This window comes from Danio aesculapii, chromosome 9 (genome assembly GCF_903798145.1).
Source record: "Danio aesculapii chromosome 9, fDanAes4.1, whole genome shotgun sequence".
NCBI classification, from domain to species: domain Eukaryota; kingdom Metazoa; phylum Chordata; class Actinopteri; order Cypriniformes; family Danionidae; genus Danio; species Danio aesculapii.
In genome coordinates this window covers 35,428,015-35,445,117 of record NC_079443.1, presented here as the reverse complement: position 1 = coordinate 35,445,117, position 17,103 = coordinate 35,428,015, and the positions used below count along the sequence as shown (strand labels likewise).

Sequence of the window (17,103 nt, the reverse complement as noted above, 5' to 3'; positions counted from 1 at the left end):
ATTAGCTTTCATTTTTATATTTTTCATTTTCACATTAGTCAAAGTTGTTTGTTTTTGTCATTTTCATTGGTTTTTCAGTGTCGGCATAGGCTTAATTATGTAGTATTTTAATTTAAGTTATTTAATACATCAAATTTATGAGAATGAGAAACGTTTCCTTGGCAACTAGCTGATATAAATTTTTATTTATTTTTATTTACTTAATTTTTATACATTAAAACATTTTACAGAACAGTCAATGGCAGGAACAGTTATTAAAATAAATAAGAATTACCAGTAACACTACCAGTAAATAAAAACAAATTACAAAAAGACAAATTTCAAAGGATACAGTTGGGAATATTATGTCCTGTTGCCGTGTTCAGCTACAGAGTAACAGGTGCCCATCTTTGTTTAAAAATATCCAATTTCAATTGAAGTTGAGCAGTCATATATTCTATTCTATGTATTGATTCAAGTTTTTTTTATCCACTGTGCTGTTGTTGGAGAGTGTAGTCTCATCCAATTTATTGTTAAAGTCTTTCTTGCACTTAGTAAAAGTATATGTAGTAAATATCTCTGGTTTTTATTACATACAACCTGGTGTATCCCTTCAAGCAAGAAAAACAGGGGAGTAAAAGGTAGATCTAACTGCATAATTTTCATTATCTCAATCTTTACCCCTTGCCAAAATGCCAGTAATATTTTATTTATTTTAAAATTTTTATTATTATTATTTACATTTTATTTCACTTTAGCTAATATTCATTAACAAAATCTATTAGTTTTACAGTTTAGTTAAATATTCTAGCTGCGTTTTTTTTACGCTCATTCTCACTGCCATATTAAACATCTGTGAAATATTTGGATTTTTTTCTGTTTGACATTAAATCACAAATTTACATATTTATTTATATTAATAAAACGATTAACCAATGGAGTATATGCACAAGGACTTTGAATTTTTTTAGTAAGCCAGCTCAGACAGGGCGGAATTAAGAACATATTGGGCCCTGGGGCTATAGCAAACCAAAGGGCCCCATTTATTTTATCACCTCATTAAAGTAGCTTTTTTGCTATTATTATTATTATTATTAATGTTATTGATTTTCTAATTTACATAATTTTTCACTTGATTTATATTTGTTTATTATAAATGTTTTCTATTTTACTAAAGTAGACGTATAAGCATACAAAATTAATTTTAACTTTTAAAATGATAAAAAAAAGGCTGCCAAAATCCGAAAAAAACAAACAACACACATTTGCAATACTTTATCAATGAGTGCTTTACATTTTGCATTTTTCTTAAGTCAATCAATTACACAAGGTTAGCATGTATTTGTTTTTTTCCTCAGATAAACTGTCTGATGAAAGCCAGTGTCAATATTTCATTGCTCCGGATTATTAATGTCAGTTTTTATAAAAGGGGGAATTCCTTAATTTAAACGTTTACTTTCTAACTGGTTCAGTTACACTTAAACCATATATTTTCTTATCACCGCGTTTAAGATCTGGTTCCCAATTATCTTTACTGACTGATTGATCTACAGCAGGGGTGACCAAACTCTGTCCTAGAGGGCCGGTGTCCTGCTGAGTTTAGCTCCAACTTGCTTATACACCTGCCAGGAAGTTTCTAGTATATGTAGTAAGAGCTTGATTAGATGGTTCAGGTGTGATTGATTAGGATTGGAGTTAAACTCTCCAGGACACCGGCCCTCCAGGACTGAGTTTGGACACCCCTGGTCTATGATTTAAAGTGAGTCTCAGACCGAACAAAAATCAATGCATTACATTACATTGTTCTGCTCCATGTCTTTGAAATTTGGAAATGTATTTTACCACAGTATTTTCAATGGAGTTTCTGAATCCATCTGCTGCTCCTGATGGCACTTGCGTTTAAATATCTTGTTTTATGCTTGAACAACTAAATGAATGCTCAAGTCTATTTAATTGATTGTATTTGAATTGAATTACATTATCGATGCTGTAAAATCAACCATATGAAATTGAAAATAGTCACATTAACATTTCACCAGAAGTTTATCAGTGGCTGAAAACACGTATAGCCAAGTAACTGCATTAACCTTCCTGTCATGTTCGGGTCAAATCTGACTGATTTACATCTTAAAACACTTAAAAATATTGTGTTTTACATCTGATTGCCTCAAGGCCGAATGGTATCCTCCACACTATGCACTTAAAAATATATAAGAGAGATGATGATTACTTTCATTGGATTTTGGGTGTTTTAATCAACATTGTTACACCTGTGGTGTTCCCGGTCCATAGGAAATGAATGGGTCTCCAGACTATAGTCATCCATCAGATAGAAACCATCCATAACTCACTCACTCACTTTTAGCTTAGCATCCATTATTTTATTGTATTAGACCATAAGCATCTCTCTGAAGTAGTGCTAGTTCTGTGTCCTCAGTCACTATTCCCAAAATTAGTACACTAATATACAGTAGTCCAGTTGAAGGACAGAATGAAACTTCGAGCACTCGGTTCACAGGTAAGGATACTGTATTGTTTGTGCTTTGCTGGTTGATAAATCATTCAGATGTATTAAAAATGGTAATTTCTTTGATCAGACCCTGTGATAGTGAGCTGTCTTTTGTTAATGAAACAAAATATTTTGATTTCTGTCATCTATTGTTCATTTTGTAATACATTTTCAGAGCCTAATTGAATTTTCACTGCAGTTATTTTATGTCTAATTCTATAAATTCATATTAAACACTAGTTTGAGACATTGTTCACAGCTAAAGAATGTTAAATCAAAATTTGGTGGTGAAAAATGTTTTTGTGTTAATTTAAGAGCAGTTAAAACAGACCGGTCAATTTTGACCGGAAACACTAAAGTAAGGGGTGGGATTTGAACATGACAGGAGGGTTAAAATAACAGCCATAAAAATATGTGAAATCACTGCTTATATGCACCCTATTTGTGCATGAACAATTTGTAGCAGTCCTGAAATAAACCAAAGTGCCTGGAACTTCCATTTGTTTTAGTTTCAATTAGTGTGCTTTTTTCTGCTGTCAGCTGGAGTGAGGATTCATTAAAACACAACGCAGGTGCCAAGGGCACTCTGTAAGAAATTAAAGTCAAACAAACAGGATTCAAACAATGCCAGCGAATCGGCCCACTGGCACACATGCTACTGCTTAACACACTCTGATGTGCTTGGAATAATCCACTTTGAAGAAAGGGCTGAATGGAGTGGTTCTGCCGTGAACAGAGAGAGAAACGTGATGCTCACATGCTCTCGAACAAGCTGCTCAGCATGCGACAGACAGCGGTGGCATTTCTCACAGAAGGCACGGAGCTGGTTTCTCTGCTGGAGGGCAGACTCCTGAAACCACACACACATCTATAAACAAGACAGTTCTATTCCTACATGCCTGCCATATTTTTACTTGCGCTTGACAATAAATCGCACCAGGTTAAAATTGCATTGTTTACTTGTTCAAACTTCAGCTGCTTTTGGACCAAAACAGAAAATGACACGCACTTCACCCTGCTTCTCTTAAAGTTCACACTGTCATCTGAAGACTCAACTTAAAATTGCTAAATTGTTTTTATGGTTTTTATGGATGATATTTTTCATCAGATCTTATCAAACATCCAAAACAATGCTGTGTGCTAGGTGGAGAAAATCTAAATATAAGGAGCCTGACTTCAGCCTACAGTGTATATTAGTGTCGAATTAAAATGCGTTGAGGTTAAAAAAAAAGTTATGTTTAATTTTGTAATTCCCTTCTGATTCTGAAACCTGAAAATATGCAGATAATAATAAATAAAACTGTAACGGCATTCATTATAAACAACACAGGCCAAGCAAAAATTCATAAATGTTAACCAAACATCTCTCATTCTGAAAGAATAATTGCTTTCATAACAGATTATTGGCAAACCGAATATTAATATTGCCAATACTACAAAAAAGGGCTTTGTTCTTCACTTAGTGCATCTGATCATTTGGCATGTGGTGGGCAACATTGTATTTGGATACATGTGATTGTATTATTATTAGTTGAAGACTTGTAAAGAGCTTATACGATGTATAAAGGAGTAAAAACAGTATCCATTCCTCCATCACACATGGAGAATTGCTGCAATCTTCTGTTTTGGTTCATTTCAAGCACCTTTACACAGAAAAAGTGGCACAGATATCAAACCTGAAGCGCCATATATTTTTTTAAAAATGTGTATAAACCATTTATTGTGGCATTGTGTCTTAACACTGAATTCTGAGCAGATATAAACCCACTTTCGGGCCACCTTAAATCAGTGTAAAAAAATTTTGTTTACATATATAATGTCCAATGTCCAAGTTACTTTGGTATTTCAGCAGATCCACACCAGACTTTGAAAGATTCTTGATGATATTATCAAAATTACCTTTAATCCATGACAAATCATTAAAGTTTTTGTATCCAGGACAGAAAATAAAAGAAAAATAAATACAAATCAAACTGAAATTATAGAATCATTCACTACAAACAACATTTATCACAAAAATCTTAGGAAATGCACTAGACCATACCTGTCAACCCTCCATTTTTTAGCCAGGATTCTCCCATATTTTACCATTCTATCCTGCTATCATCCTGTTTAAGTATTTTCCCATATATCTCTCGTATTTTTAATCTTTTTATGAAAAGTGAAAGTATCATCAACACAGAGCCGATCTCAAATGTGATATACTTGCAAGAGCTGTTTAAGAGAATTGCGCTTTTGCTTTATTTAGGCTTGTAAGCATGTTGAAATGAATATAAAAACCTCTGCATTCACTTTGTTTCCATTAATGCTGTGTGTGGATCGTCGCCTTTCTTTTGCAACCCCTAAATCAGTGAATACATGTATTAGCGCTGACTAACGGACGCGCCCCATATGATAAACTGTTCCAAAATCAGCTTCTGTACATGCCATTTAAAGAGGAGCGAAAGTGTACACTTTGGGATTTAGGTGTGTGTTTAAACAGACAAATACACTTCATAATATGTAAACGTATCCGTCCTGCGTGTTTTTTTAAGCACAACTAATTTACTCATAAACAGTTACAAAAGAAATCGAATGCTTTCATTAGATCTGTGCATTCTTACAGTGACACCTCTGTTATCAAACAAAACAAAATATGATTCATTTGCTGCTCTTCACCACAACTATAGTCATTTTAATCAATATTCAAATACTGATAAGTGAATACAATTTCAAGCTAATAAAAAGTGAAGTAGATTTTATAGCTTTATTTAATTTCTGGATAGGCCATTGATTTTAATAAGCTAAACCTTTTATTTTATTGTCAATATTTTCTAATGTTTGCTATGTATTCTGTCATTTGCTGTCCCATATTTTTACATCCCATGTTGAAAGGTATGCACTAGACAAAGTTACAAACACTAATGTGCTTCTGTCATTCGGCACCAATCCATGTTTTTTGTGTTTGTTTGTTTTTTGCTTAGTGCAACATAATTCAGTTCATAAAAAAGTACATAAAGCTGTGTGGGAAAAAGATTCAGGTCACAAAATTGAAGATACAGATTGGTTTGAAATATGTAACTATTTGTTGTGTTCATGAACTCAATTATAAATTCATTAACAGTTGTTTATCTTACACCCTTACATCTAAAAACGATTTATAGAAACTCCTCTGATCTTTGTTTAAACTGTAAGACATGCAAAGGAACATTCCTTCACTGTTTCTGGTATTGTGACATAATCATCTCTTTTTGCAAGAGAATACATCATTTTCTACAAGGACTCTTTTAGATAAAATGTTGTTTTTCTCTGGATTATTATATGTTATATGGTGGAGTAGAGAATGTGTTGGACTCCCACACCAAGCATTTGTTTTTAATCTTGGTTTCTCTGGCAAAGAAATGTATACTTTATATATTGTGGTCATCTCCTCAGGTACCCTACTTTAAAATGTGACTGTGTCAAGTATGTACGCTTTTCCACTTGAGAAACTCGCCTATGACTAGGGCCAGACAGAATCTGCAGATATTTTTTGCTATTTCTGCGAAAAATTTTGTAAAAAATCAGCAAATTTATGTGGAATTATTTTGGAAGTATCATAACTAAAAACTAAACATATGAAAGAAAACAAATTGATTTTTAATTTTTAATTTAATGTTTACAATGCAAATCCATCTAGATCCACTTATTTAGCAAAAAAATCAAGTCTATCATATAATATATCTACTAAAAAACTAAAAGAAATATTACTTTACAAACTGTATTGTAAATAAATCATATGAACACTTTCATATTAGTCAATAATATTACTGAAACTAATTTAAAAACTGAATAAATTTACACACATTTACACAAGTAAATAAATAGACTCAATGGTGGGATAAAAATCTGCGGATTTCTGTGTGCGCAGATTCCGTGTGGGTCTAGCTATGACATACATCAAAAGTCTGATGATTTTTGCCAGCTACCAACACCTTTTTGGTATTACATTAATAATTTCTCCAGATTTTTTTATTCTATAGTGCATATTTAGCCCCTAGCCTGCCTGTATTATCCTGTTTACTTGTTTGTATATTTCTGATTATTTCCTACTATATAGCTGAGACTGTATTTGTATGTGCTGATCTATTAAAATAACTAACAATTAATATATATATTTTTTTAAATACATAAAGCTTTGGCAATTTATGTCACATCATTTTCAAAAGACGGGGCATAATTACACAAAATAACAGAAAGAGAATAAAAGCCACAGCAGGGCTCTAACTAATACAGACAGATGAAAGCGTCATTGCGAGTAGTGCCGCCAGTCTCCTGTGTAAAATATTCCTTCATAATCATGTGCACGTGGAGCTCTGAGGTAAACGTGCCAAATCGGTCGCGATGTCAATTCAGCTAAATGACTCTTTTGAATCGGACATACATCCCAATTTCATGCTGAACACGTCTTTTTCTCCCCCTCACCTCGGGTCGCCGTTGACATTAGAATTGCAGATTGAGTCGAGCTGCCGCGTGGGCCAAGAATTACCGCCTGGGCTGTCAGTTATTGATGAACCAGCACTGAACCAGCACTGAACCAGCCTTTTACCTACAGCAGTCTTAATGGCCACCAATATTTCACTGCGTAAAAGGTTAGAGGTTTGGAGATATGATTACCTCGTGCTCTGCATGGAAACAAGAGCCTAATAAGAGACGTCCAGACGAGAGCGCAACCATTACACCCCCCTACAATCCATCACCAGCACCTACTTTTCCTAAAGACTCACGATCAATCGCTTTCTATGCCTTATTAAAATCGGCTGGACATAACCTTCGAGCCTCTATGTTGATATTTGAAATGTAAGGTGGCAGGTTTAAAGGACACAGTTCTCTGTGATGGATCATACGACAACTCTGTAGACGCGGAGACTTGCATGCCTAAAAACGTTTGATTAATTAATTACCTTAGGGAAAATTCTGTGCTTGTGACTGTGTTTGTGGATATTACTATTCTGAGCGTGATCTCCGCCATCTATGACAGCAGGCATGATTAGATCGGAGGGGAAGAGAAAGGTTTATGTCTTACCCTGGATGTCAGTCCTTCTCCAAAAGTGTTGAGCTTCCATAGGATGCAGCTACACATACAGCGCAGAGCCTCAATAGTCACCTGTGAGAATTAAGATAAGAGAGAGACACACCATTGATGGAAAGAAACAATAACTTGTTAAAGATTAGAGGGTTTGATGTTGGGCTATTAATGGTACCTCTAATGGAAGACCGCCGTGTTTTATCTCCCCCTCCAGAACTTTGGTCACCAGCTCATATAAACTCCATTTAGACAGGTCCTGAGCACTGGACCCATTTGATAAAGCAAAACAAACAAAATGTTATAAGATGGCATCAAGCATTTAATTTAAAGGGCACCTAATTTACTCCTTATACAAGATGTACGATAAGTCTTTGGTGTCTCCAGAATGTGTCTGTAAAGTTTTAGCTCAAATTATCTATCAAATTATTTATTATAGCCTCCAGATTTTGGTCATTTTGGTGTCTGAGTACCGTGTAGCTGTTTTTGTAGCCTGTGGCTTTGAATGCAAATGAGCTGCTTTTTCCCACCCACCGTTCCCACGTGCGTGTCTGCTTCTCATTATGCGATACGTCAGATAAACAGCAGTCAGTGATAGAGACAGACTCTGATGAAGCTAGCATACAGTTTATTTCATGTATTTGTGGTGGAGTTTATTCAAGCCTTTCTGAAACGATGCATCACATACAAATGCCATTTGCAGTAAACACACACATATGTGCATGTTTACTGACACCATGCAGCTGTGGTGATTATAGCGGTTAAGAATTACATAGCGATTTTACTGTCTTGATTACAAACATGCTGTTTTAAAAAATGTTTTAATCTTAACAAAATCTCAGAGAGTTGTAACAAATATTTTAATCCCAGTTTATTTGCAGAAAGCAATGTTCTGTGGACATATGTTTATAGATGTTATTATAGAAACATGGCGTCTGTCAATCAATTCTGTGGGCGGGGAAAACCACACTCCTAGGTCATGTTGCGGTAGGCTTCATAATTACTGGGATTTGGGTCCAATTTTAACATCAGCAAATTTGAGTTCTGTCCAGTTCTGTCCAAACAGCTTATAAAAGTTGATTTTCCTCATAGGTGCTTTAATTATTTTCATAATTTTCATCATAGGTCCTTTAATGTCCTTCTCAATTCTTTTTCCAATTCTTTTTTTTGCAAATGAAACATTTTCATGTACAACATTTTAATCGTTTAAATAAAAGTTAGTAATCAAAAGGCCTTTCTATTTAATTAAAATCATGAAGCCTACTGTATTTAATGTAACACTATAGTTGCATTTACATTTAGATAATGTTACCATTTACCGAATATATATTTTAGACACTCTATGTAATGTTTATTTTTGTTCCCAAATTTGATTGTATTCGTTTGTTTGTTTGTTTGTTTGTTTAGACTTTATTAATCCCAAAGGCAAATTCATGCCACAGCAGAGCTCTCTATAATATAAGATAAATAAAATAAATTACATATACAAGACAATAATATTGATAAAATTACTTTCATACTGCACACCTTAGTTTCAAACAACGAATAGACACTAGTCCATATCTACAGTATCTATGCTATTATTTCAGCATAATTCATCTAGTATGAATTTGGTTATACAATCTGATCACTGTTGGTAAAAATGACCTGTATCGTTCCCTGTAACACCGGGGCTAAATTAATCTTGAGCTAAAAAAGCTTGCACACGCTTGGACTGTATCAAAAAGGGGATGACGATCGTGGTTCATCATACTGACAAGATTGTCCATCATTCGATCATGTGCAATCTCTTCTATAGTGAGTAGTACACACCCCACAACAGAACCTGCCCTTTTTATTAGCTTGTTTAATTCCTTGTCAAATCATAACATGGAAGACAATTTGTGTGATTATTTTTGTCAAATAAAATGGTAAACAATCTTGAAATAACACCTTTGGAGACAAAGTTCAAGGGTTTATTCCATGTTACACAGGAAATACCATACTACTAACTGAATTCCTCAGAAATAATAGGGATCTACATTTAAAAAAAATACTACAGATGTCAATAGTTACTGGCTTTCAAAATTCTCAGAAAATATCTTCTTGTGTTAAAAAAACAAACTTTTAATTGGTTAAGTTTATTACAAATGTTGCAGTGAATATATAGATAAAATAAACTGCTTACATGTTGAATGCAGCAAGTTTCTTCAGTGTGGACAGAATTTCCAAAACGTTGTCTTCATTATAAGTGAAACAACCATCCTGTGGATGAAAGGAAATCTTTTTAATTGCTGTCAGGAATCAGAAATCAAATCCATTTTTGTATCTGTAAATGATTATGATATTTAAGGTTGTAAAAGAATATTTTCCCAGACTATCTGAATTTTCAATAGTTCTTTATTCTACTCACACTCAGTGATTCTGCTAATCGTGTCCCCAGTGTGTTTATCCAGCGCTGAATAACCTGGTCAAAGGCTGGACGGGCCAGAGAGTGAAATGGTGAATCTTGACCACAGAGGCTCTGATAAGAGCGGGCAGATGTTTCCAGTAGCGCCACATCTGTGTGTCTGTTCACTGCAGTGTCCAACTCCGCCAGCAATGCCAGCACACACTATGCCAAAACACATTAAAACTGAAAAAATGCTCTCGAAAAGTTTTTTTTTCTTCTTTTTAGCAAAAACAGATTCAATTGTAAAAACGTGACACTAAAGACATTTATAATTTTATAAACATTTCTATTTCAAATGAATAACATTCTTTTAAATGTCCTATTGATGAAGTAATGTTTAATAAGATTTTTGTCTTGAGCAACAAATCATCATATTACACTGATTTCTGAAGGATCACATAAAACTGAACACTAGCGTATTATTATTGCGTATTTTTTACAGGAAGTTTACATTTAAAATAAAAGTTCATTTTAAATTGTAATTATATTCTGCAACATTAAAATATACAGGAATTATTGACTAAATGTTATTATTTTATATTTTCTGCTATTTTTTGTGCATCATAGCAATAGATGACACACAAACACTCACTCACCTGTGAGTTTTCATGATCACAGGTGTCCATTTGGAAATACTGAGGTATTCTTAGAAAGGAGGTCAGTTTTTCAGCATCCTCTGAGTACTAGAGGATTAGACATACTGTAAATCAACTGTGGTCAATTTACTGACAACCAGACATGGTAAAACAATGCAATTATTAATTTTACCTTGGATAACAGCCCAGGTAGCACTTTAACGTAGTGTTCAGTGAGTTTGGTGCAGTCATCAGTTTGTAATTTTTTCTCTTTAGTACTTATCACCTAAAAAATAAACATAAGTATAACACTAGGAACAAGTAATAGTACTCATTATGTGTAAGCGAATACAAGAATGGAAATGGCTGAGGTGTGAAGACCTAATTAATATCTAATTCCTGTTTGCAGTTTGTCAATCCCATCACAGGTTTCTGGGGTATAAAATGTTTTTAGCTTGTCCACTTTCCACCACTTCCAGAGGTAGGTTTAGAGTTAAGCATTCGATTGGTTGTGTTCATAATGTAAATGCTCTTGTAGTCAAATGTGTTCAAACAACCACAGAACTGTTCATCTACTGAACTAATGTGATGTTTTTGGGACATGTTGTAAAAAAACACACCAAAACAAGGTATTTAAATGGACACATGGATTACTATCAATATCTAAATTGCAGTGCCAAACACATTTCAATCACTTGCTATCCTGCTCTCTTGTAAGCTGTGTAATGTCAGTTCATTCATTCAACAGTACATGTGTATCACACTCATCACTTCTGCAATAGTGATATAGAGCATGGCAAAGAAAGAGAGAAAAGTTTTGACAAAATCTGAGCAGAAGAGGTCACAAAGGACCAGTTTAAAACATGTTAATACAAGGTGGAAACAGCTATACATCTAATCTGACCACCTGCTAGCTTAAAATGCAAGTTAATACTAGAGCAAAACAGGGCCTGAAATAAACATTAAACAGAAAACTCACCTTTTTTCCTGCTGCTCTCCCTGATAACGGAGGACCCTCTGCAGCCTGCCTTACTGACGCCACCATGAGCTCAATCACAAAGGTCTCCTCAGCACTGCTCAGAGCTGCGGTTAACACAAAAATGGATGTAATTCGTGTATTAAAACGAATGTAGCTGCATATATAATTGTAAATATTAGTTAAGGCAGGGAAATCTCTGCTGGGCTGTAATAAAGGCTACTGATAATAGCAGCCTTCTGGTGAAGAAATGTGTTGGCATGTATAGTGTAGTGTACTAGCCTTGATCCTGACAGGACGTGTGAGGTAAGAGTAGTGAGGTAAGACCAGTCCAGTCCTTCAGCAGAGCTCCTGCACTGTCCCACAGGCTATCAACCAGGTACAGCACATGTTGGTGCAGCTACCAAACAGGGGACAGAACTAAAATCATCATCCTATAGCTAATGACACACTCTCAATTAATACTGATATTTTAAAACCTAGCAAATAAGATCCTGGGATATCATGTTTTCTATTTACTTATAGTTTATGAATTTATCCTGGGTATTCGTACTCTGATGTTTCACACTGTACATTCCGAAATTCAGGGATATCATCCTATTTTCAATTAATTCAAGTTTACTTGTACAGCACACACAATAATTGACAATAGTAATTCACAATATGCCAAAAAAAGCTGTGCTAATATTAGGAGTGAAATATACCTCGGTTAAGTTAAAAACCAGGGTCACAATATCCCAGGATTAAGTCATTTAAAGTTCCGGCAGAATACATTCATATATATTTTTGCATTACTGGAGATGTTAAAGACATTTTTTTAAGATTATTTTTATATACATTATATACACTATAAAATGTATAGGGCAGCAAGACATTCTTTATTCAAAATATTGAATATATTTATTTTCATTCACTCATTTTCTTTTCGGCTTAGTCCCTCTATCAATCAGGGGTCGGCACAGCGGAACAAACCGCCAGCTCATCCAGCATATGTTTTACGCAGCGGATGCCCTTCCAGCTGCAACCCACCACTGGGAAATATTTTTATTTTTTATTTTATTATACCAAAGATATAGGATATTTAGGCCCAATCCCAATTTTATTTTTGTCCCCTACCCCTTCCCCTTGGCCCTTAAAACTGAGTGTGAAGGGGAAGGGCTTCAAAATTTACCCCTAAGAATTGGGACAGCACAACAGCACCTGCACACGTCATCATATGTCATTGTGAGCTCTTGCTTCATATGAGATCAGATGATCGTGACTGCTGTAGTTATTCCAGTTGTGTTATTTTTTGGTATTTATCTACAGGAAATCACTGAAGGCGTGTATCATGTTATCATAATGATATAATGTGGCAATAAGATCGTAACTGTACTGTGCATTTACACAGTGAACATATTCATCAATGTAAACACACCAAAAACAACACTAACATTATAGCAGCACTGTAAAAAGCTCATTCCCAGCCACTAGACTTTTCTGACAGGGTATTCAAGTGTCATCGAGTGACAGAATGTTGTGGGACTGCTGTATAGGGATTTATTAGGGATTATAGATCGCGGAATTTAGCAGTTTTTATTTTTGCGGTTTTTTTTTTTAAAGCATGACGGTAAAACACTAACGCGGTAATGAATATGTTAAAACATATGTTTGTTTGTTGTAAACATACGTAATAATGACAAAAAAATACTACTTTGTGGATCTCCTTACTTGGGAGACCCCTACCCCTTCACGGGAACGTGCAAAATGAGGGGTAAAGGGAAGGGCTAACGGGTAGAATTGGGATTGGGCCTTAAAAAAACAGCATGCTTGGGGTTGAGCATACCTTGCTCTCAGTGTGGAAGTTGATAAGGGCTCGGACCTTCGCTAAGACCAGCTCTCTGTGTCTGTCCTGATTGGAACCTCCGTCTCTAGTTGTTGATAATTCAGGGTTACTGAGCAGCCTAAAGGCAAGAAAATGACATGTTAGCAAAAAACAACATTATTCAAAAAATTTATTCCAAAATTAATCAAAAATTAATTTCAAATTATTTTTATTACAGTATGGTTCTCATTTACAAATGAGCACACCTAGAATGTTGGTTTTGTGTAATTTTATGGTGAACAACTAACTGAAATAGCACAAAACAGCGATCTATAACTACATATTTGCTTTAGGTCAGCAGTTCTCAGCCTTTTTGACTTCAAGGTTCTGGTTTGTCCAGACTAATATTTGAGGAGTTTGCCAGCCCATTTAGTTTTTTTTCAGTTCAGTGTTTTACATCCTTACTTTTAGTGTTTGCTTTATTTCGCTTTATAAGCATTTAATTAGAATTATGCTCAAATAACTCAATTATAATAAGTTAGGACATACTAGAGCCCCATAGTGGGCCTCTGTCCACTAGCTGAGAATCACTGCTTTAGATGATGACGCTTAAGTGCATTTACGGTTGACTCTGAAAAATTGGTATTTCAAGGTTTTTTTATTAGTAATATAATTTCTTAAGACAAGCCTTTATAAAAACAGAACTTAATAAATTATGTTAAAGATAGAATAAACAGATGGAAAGGTGTAAAATTATATCTTACTTTAAGAAATTACTTAATTCTTAAACATCCTATTCAGCATTGTGTATATTTTATCTGATCCCAGCGATTACTGAAAACTACAATGTAACTTTTACACAAACTTATGTGGCAAACAAATAAACAGTCAAACTGATGAACACAGACCTATTGTAGAGGAACTGGCCAGCAGTGGTGGCTAGAGGTCTGTGGGAACAGTAGACAAATTGGAAGACGTTCTTGTGGTCATCAGGACTCAGAACATCCTCACAGGATCTGGCACAAATGAACAATTTCAGCAATTACATGAGCAACAGTCCAGAACCACTGAACAGCTTCACAGATGAGATGTCAAAGTCTGGATGATCACACTTTATGAGCGTTAGTCAGCATGAGGAGCAAGGGGGAGACACTTACTGAGAGATGACCATGAGCAATCTCACGGCCTGGATAGCCACTTCATGGTCTTTATCCAGCGTCATGGAGATCATCCTCTCCTTCAACACAAACAGCATTGAATCGCTCATGTAAACAACAATTTAACTACCCGCTATGAGAGTAATCTTATCTGGAAAACCTATGATAAGACTTAAGATAGAGACCCACGATGTACTTAAATAGCTCTTTAAATCATGGCTGTGCTAATGCGCCCGCTGTCGTTAGTGAGGGGAGGTGAGGGTGGGGTCCTATGGGAAGCTATCAGGCCTGTGAGCCCAAGGCAAAACCTGAGGGGCTTTCCATGCTGTCAATCAGCAATCATGCCCTCCTGCTGTCCCACCACAGCTTCACTGGACCTGAACCGAAATACTGCTAAAGAAGCTTACACAACATGTCTGTTTCAGAAGTTTGGCCACAACAGCAGGTCAAAAAAGTTTGAAGACAAACTTACGGTGACGAAACAACTCTACATAAAAAAAAAGAGTTACTCTCAGATACAGTTTCTGACTGTGTCCTTAAAGGGTCACGAAACACTAAAACACATTTTTTGAGATGTTGACAGTCATATACTGTATGTGTCCCACGTTGCTCAAAACACCATTAGGACACATATATCTCACTAAAAAGTAAAAATAGGTTGTTTTTGCATTGTTTTGAGCCAATTCGTTCTTCCAGTTTGAAAATTATTTTGTAGCTACGTCACATCCATGAGATCCTTGTGTAAATTCCAACGTGAAAATTGGCTGTCTATACCAGCGGGTACAAAGTGACGTCATAGAGTTTTCAGCATTAATTCATTAGAAAGACTTCCAGACAACCAATCAGCGCACTCCATTGTGAATTAGATGCAACTTCATTAATATGCATGATATAGCTTTGAAGACTCCTTTTACCTGTTACAGTGTTCAGAGAGACGCCACGTTATGTTGCCAACCATAATTTAATCAAGTGGAAGAAGAAGAATTGTTCGAAGACATGGGTCATCAGTGTTGCGTTTACAAATGTGCCTCAACAAAGTTTTTGTTTCCATTTCCTCACGATGAGAGCACAGCTCACGTGTGGACCCACATATGTGGATTACAGTGGTCTGCTAACATGCGACAAAAATACATTTGTATGTATTTGTTTGTCGAGAGCTTTTTTAAAAAAGAGGTGGTTCCAGTTCGTGTTGATTGTCCTGTCTCTACGGATTTGGTAAGAGTGAGATCAATGTTCGTTGTTTATGTTTATTCAGATGGAAAAGTTAGGTAGTATCGTCAGCAGTACTCTTTCAGTTTTTAAAGACATACCTTAGTCAAAATGCTTTAGTTACTAAGTTTACAGTAATATTACTACAATATTCAGATAACAAAGTTAGATTGTATTGTCAATAATACTTATTCAGTAACTGTAAGACCTGAAATATAAAAAAATAGGCAGAAAATTCAAAATTTCTGGAACTAAGATGTTTATTAAACCATCTAGCAAAATAAAATAAAAAAATAGTTTTTTGCCATATACATTTTTTCATGCCATTTATTTTGTATTACATTTGACACATCAGGCGTTGTGCAACTTTTTTCTCATAACAATGTTCATTTACTTATAAAAAAATATTTTACCCTTAACATTTGACAACAGAGATCATTTCAGGGAGTTTTTCTCTTAGTTTTTTTACATTAAATACTTTATAGACTTTAAGATTCACTTACAGAGTACACAGAAGTTTGAAGTGATTGCAGGAGCAGTGCTTTTATCTTCTGTCAGATTTCTCCATGTTGGAAAATGATCAGTTTCATGCCTTCTAGCATAAAAAGGCTCACTGCAGCTTGTCGTTTTATAAGGTGCAATTATTGTAAAAATACCCACAATGCATTTTAACATGGCATTTCAGTCACTAATTAGATTATTTTAATCATCCAAATACTGTGTGTTTGCATTGAAGTAGGTTTGATATAAATTACATTACAAAAAGTGACATGATTGTTCAGGAATAAAGCACCCTTTATATCTGTTGTTTCAAATGTGATACATGCATTTTCAACACAATTTATTTGTAACATAAAGAATGAATTATTAAGTAATTATGCATTGTTTCAGCCAAGAAAACCTTTATTTAATAAAATTACTAACAATAATGTAATTCAATGAGAGCAGCCATTTTAACCAATAATATCCAGCTGCAGGCCCGCAGCGCCACACACGTTTCAGGCACACACAATCCAGCACACACAATCTAGGCAAACCATATATGGTTATGACGAATGTTAATGTTATTAACGTATTCTCGGACATCGTCATCAATATAATTTTAGATATATTGTTAATAAACATTGTACACAATAAACAATAGTGTTTACTATTTCACAAATATGGCGATCGAGACGGGCGAATGGGGAGCAGTGTTTCCGAACGCCATTCAATATAATAGACTGAACAGTTTTTTATCAGTCATCATAGATGATCAGTCATTATTATCTGACAGATTCATATAGATACTCATTTGCTGGCCTTGCTGAACGATCTAAATTGGCAGGTTTAATTTATATAACGGATTTATTTATAATGAAGGAAATAATAGAAAGTTAATATAGGCAATAATACATCTTTATATGTATTAAAAATCAC

At 34.9% G+C, this 17,103-nt stretch overlaps 1 protein-coding gene across 4 annotated transcripts in view; it reads right to left on the bottom strand.

Annotated features, from left to right (window-relative positions):
* Nucleotides 1-17,103, bottom strand: part of si:ch211-269e2.1 (cohesin subunit SA-2) — a 47,736-nt gene that overhangs the window by 18,917 nt on the left and 11,716 nt on the right. For all 4 annotated transcript variants that reach the window (XM_056465598.1, XM_056465597.1, XM_056465601.1 and 1 more), the window contains 12 exons: nucleotides 14,476-14,555; nucleotides 14,227-14,334; nucleotides 13,340-13,457; nucleotides 11,797-11,914; nucleotides 11,518-11,621; nucleotides 10,732-10,824; nucleotides 10,560-10,646; nucleotides 9,925-10,125; nucleotides 9,700-9,776; nucleotides 7,711-7,798; nucleotides 7,533-7,613; nucleotides 3,246-3,338 (listed from right to left, as the gene is read on the bottom strand). In XM_056465598.1, the coding sequence (XP_056321573.1) occupies nucleotides 3,246-3,338; nucleotides 7,533-7,613; nucleotides 7,711-7,798; nucleotides 9,700-9,776; nucleotides 9,925-10,125; nucleotides 10,560-10,646; nucleotides 10,732-10,824; nucleotides 11,518-11,621; nucleotides 11,797-11,914; nucleotides 13,340-13,457; nucleotides 14,227-14,334; nucleotides 14,476-14,555 (1,248 nt within the window). The remainder of the gene's footprint in view (nucleotides 1-3,245; nucleotides 3,339-7,532; nucleotides 7,614-7,710; nucleotides 7,799-9,699; nucleotides 9,777-9,924; nucleotides 10,126-10,559; nucleotides 10,647-10,731; nucleotides 10,825-11,517; nucleotides 11,622-11,796; nucleotides 11,915-13,339; nucleotides 13,458-14,226; nucleotides 14,335-14,475; nucleotides 14,556-17,103) is intronic.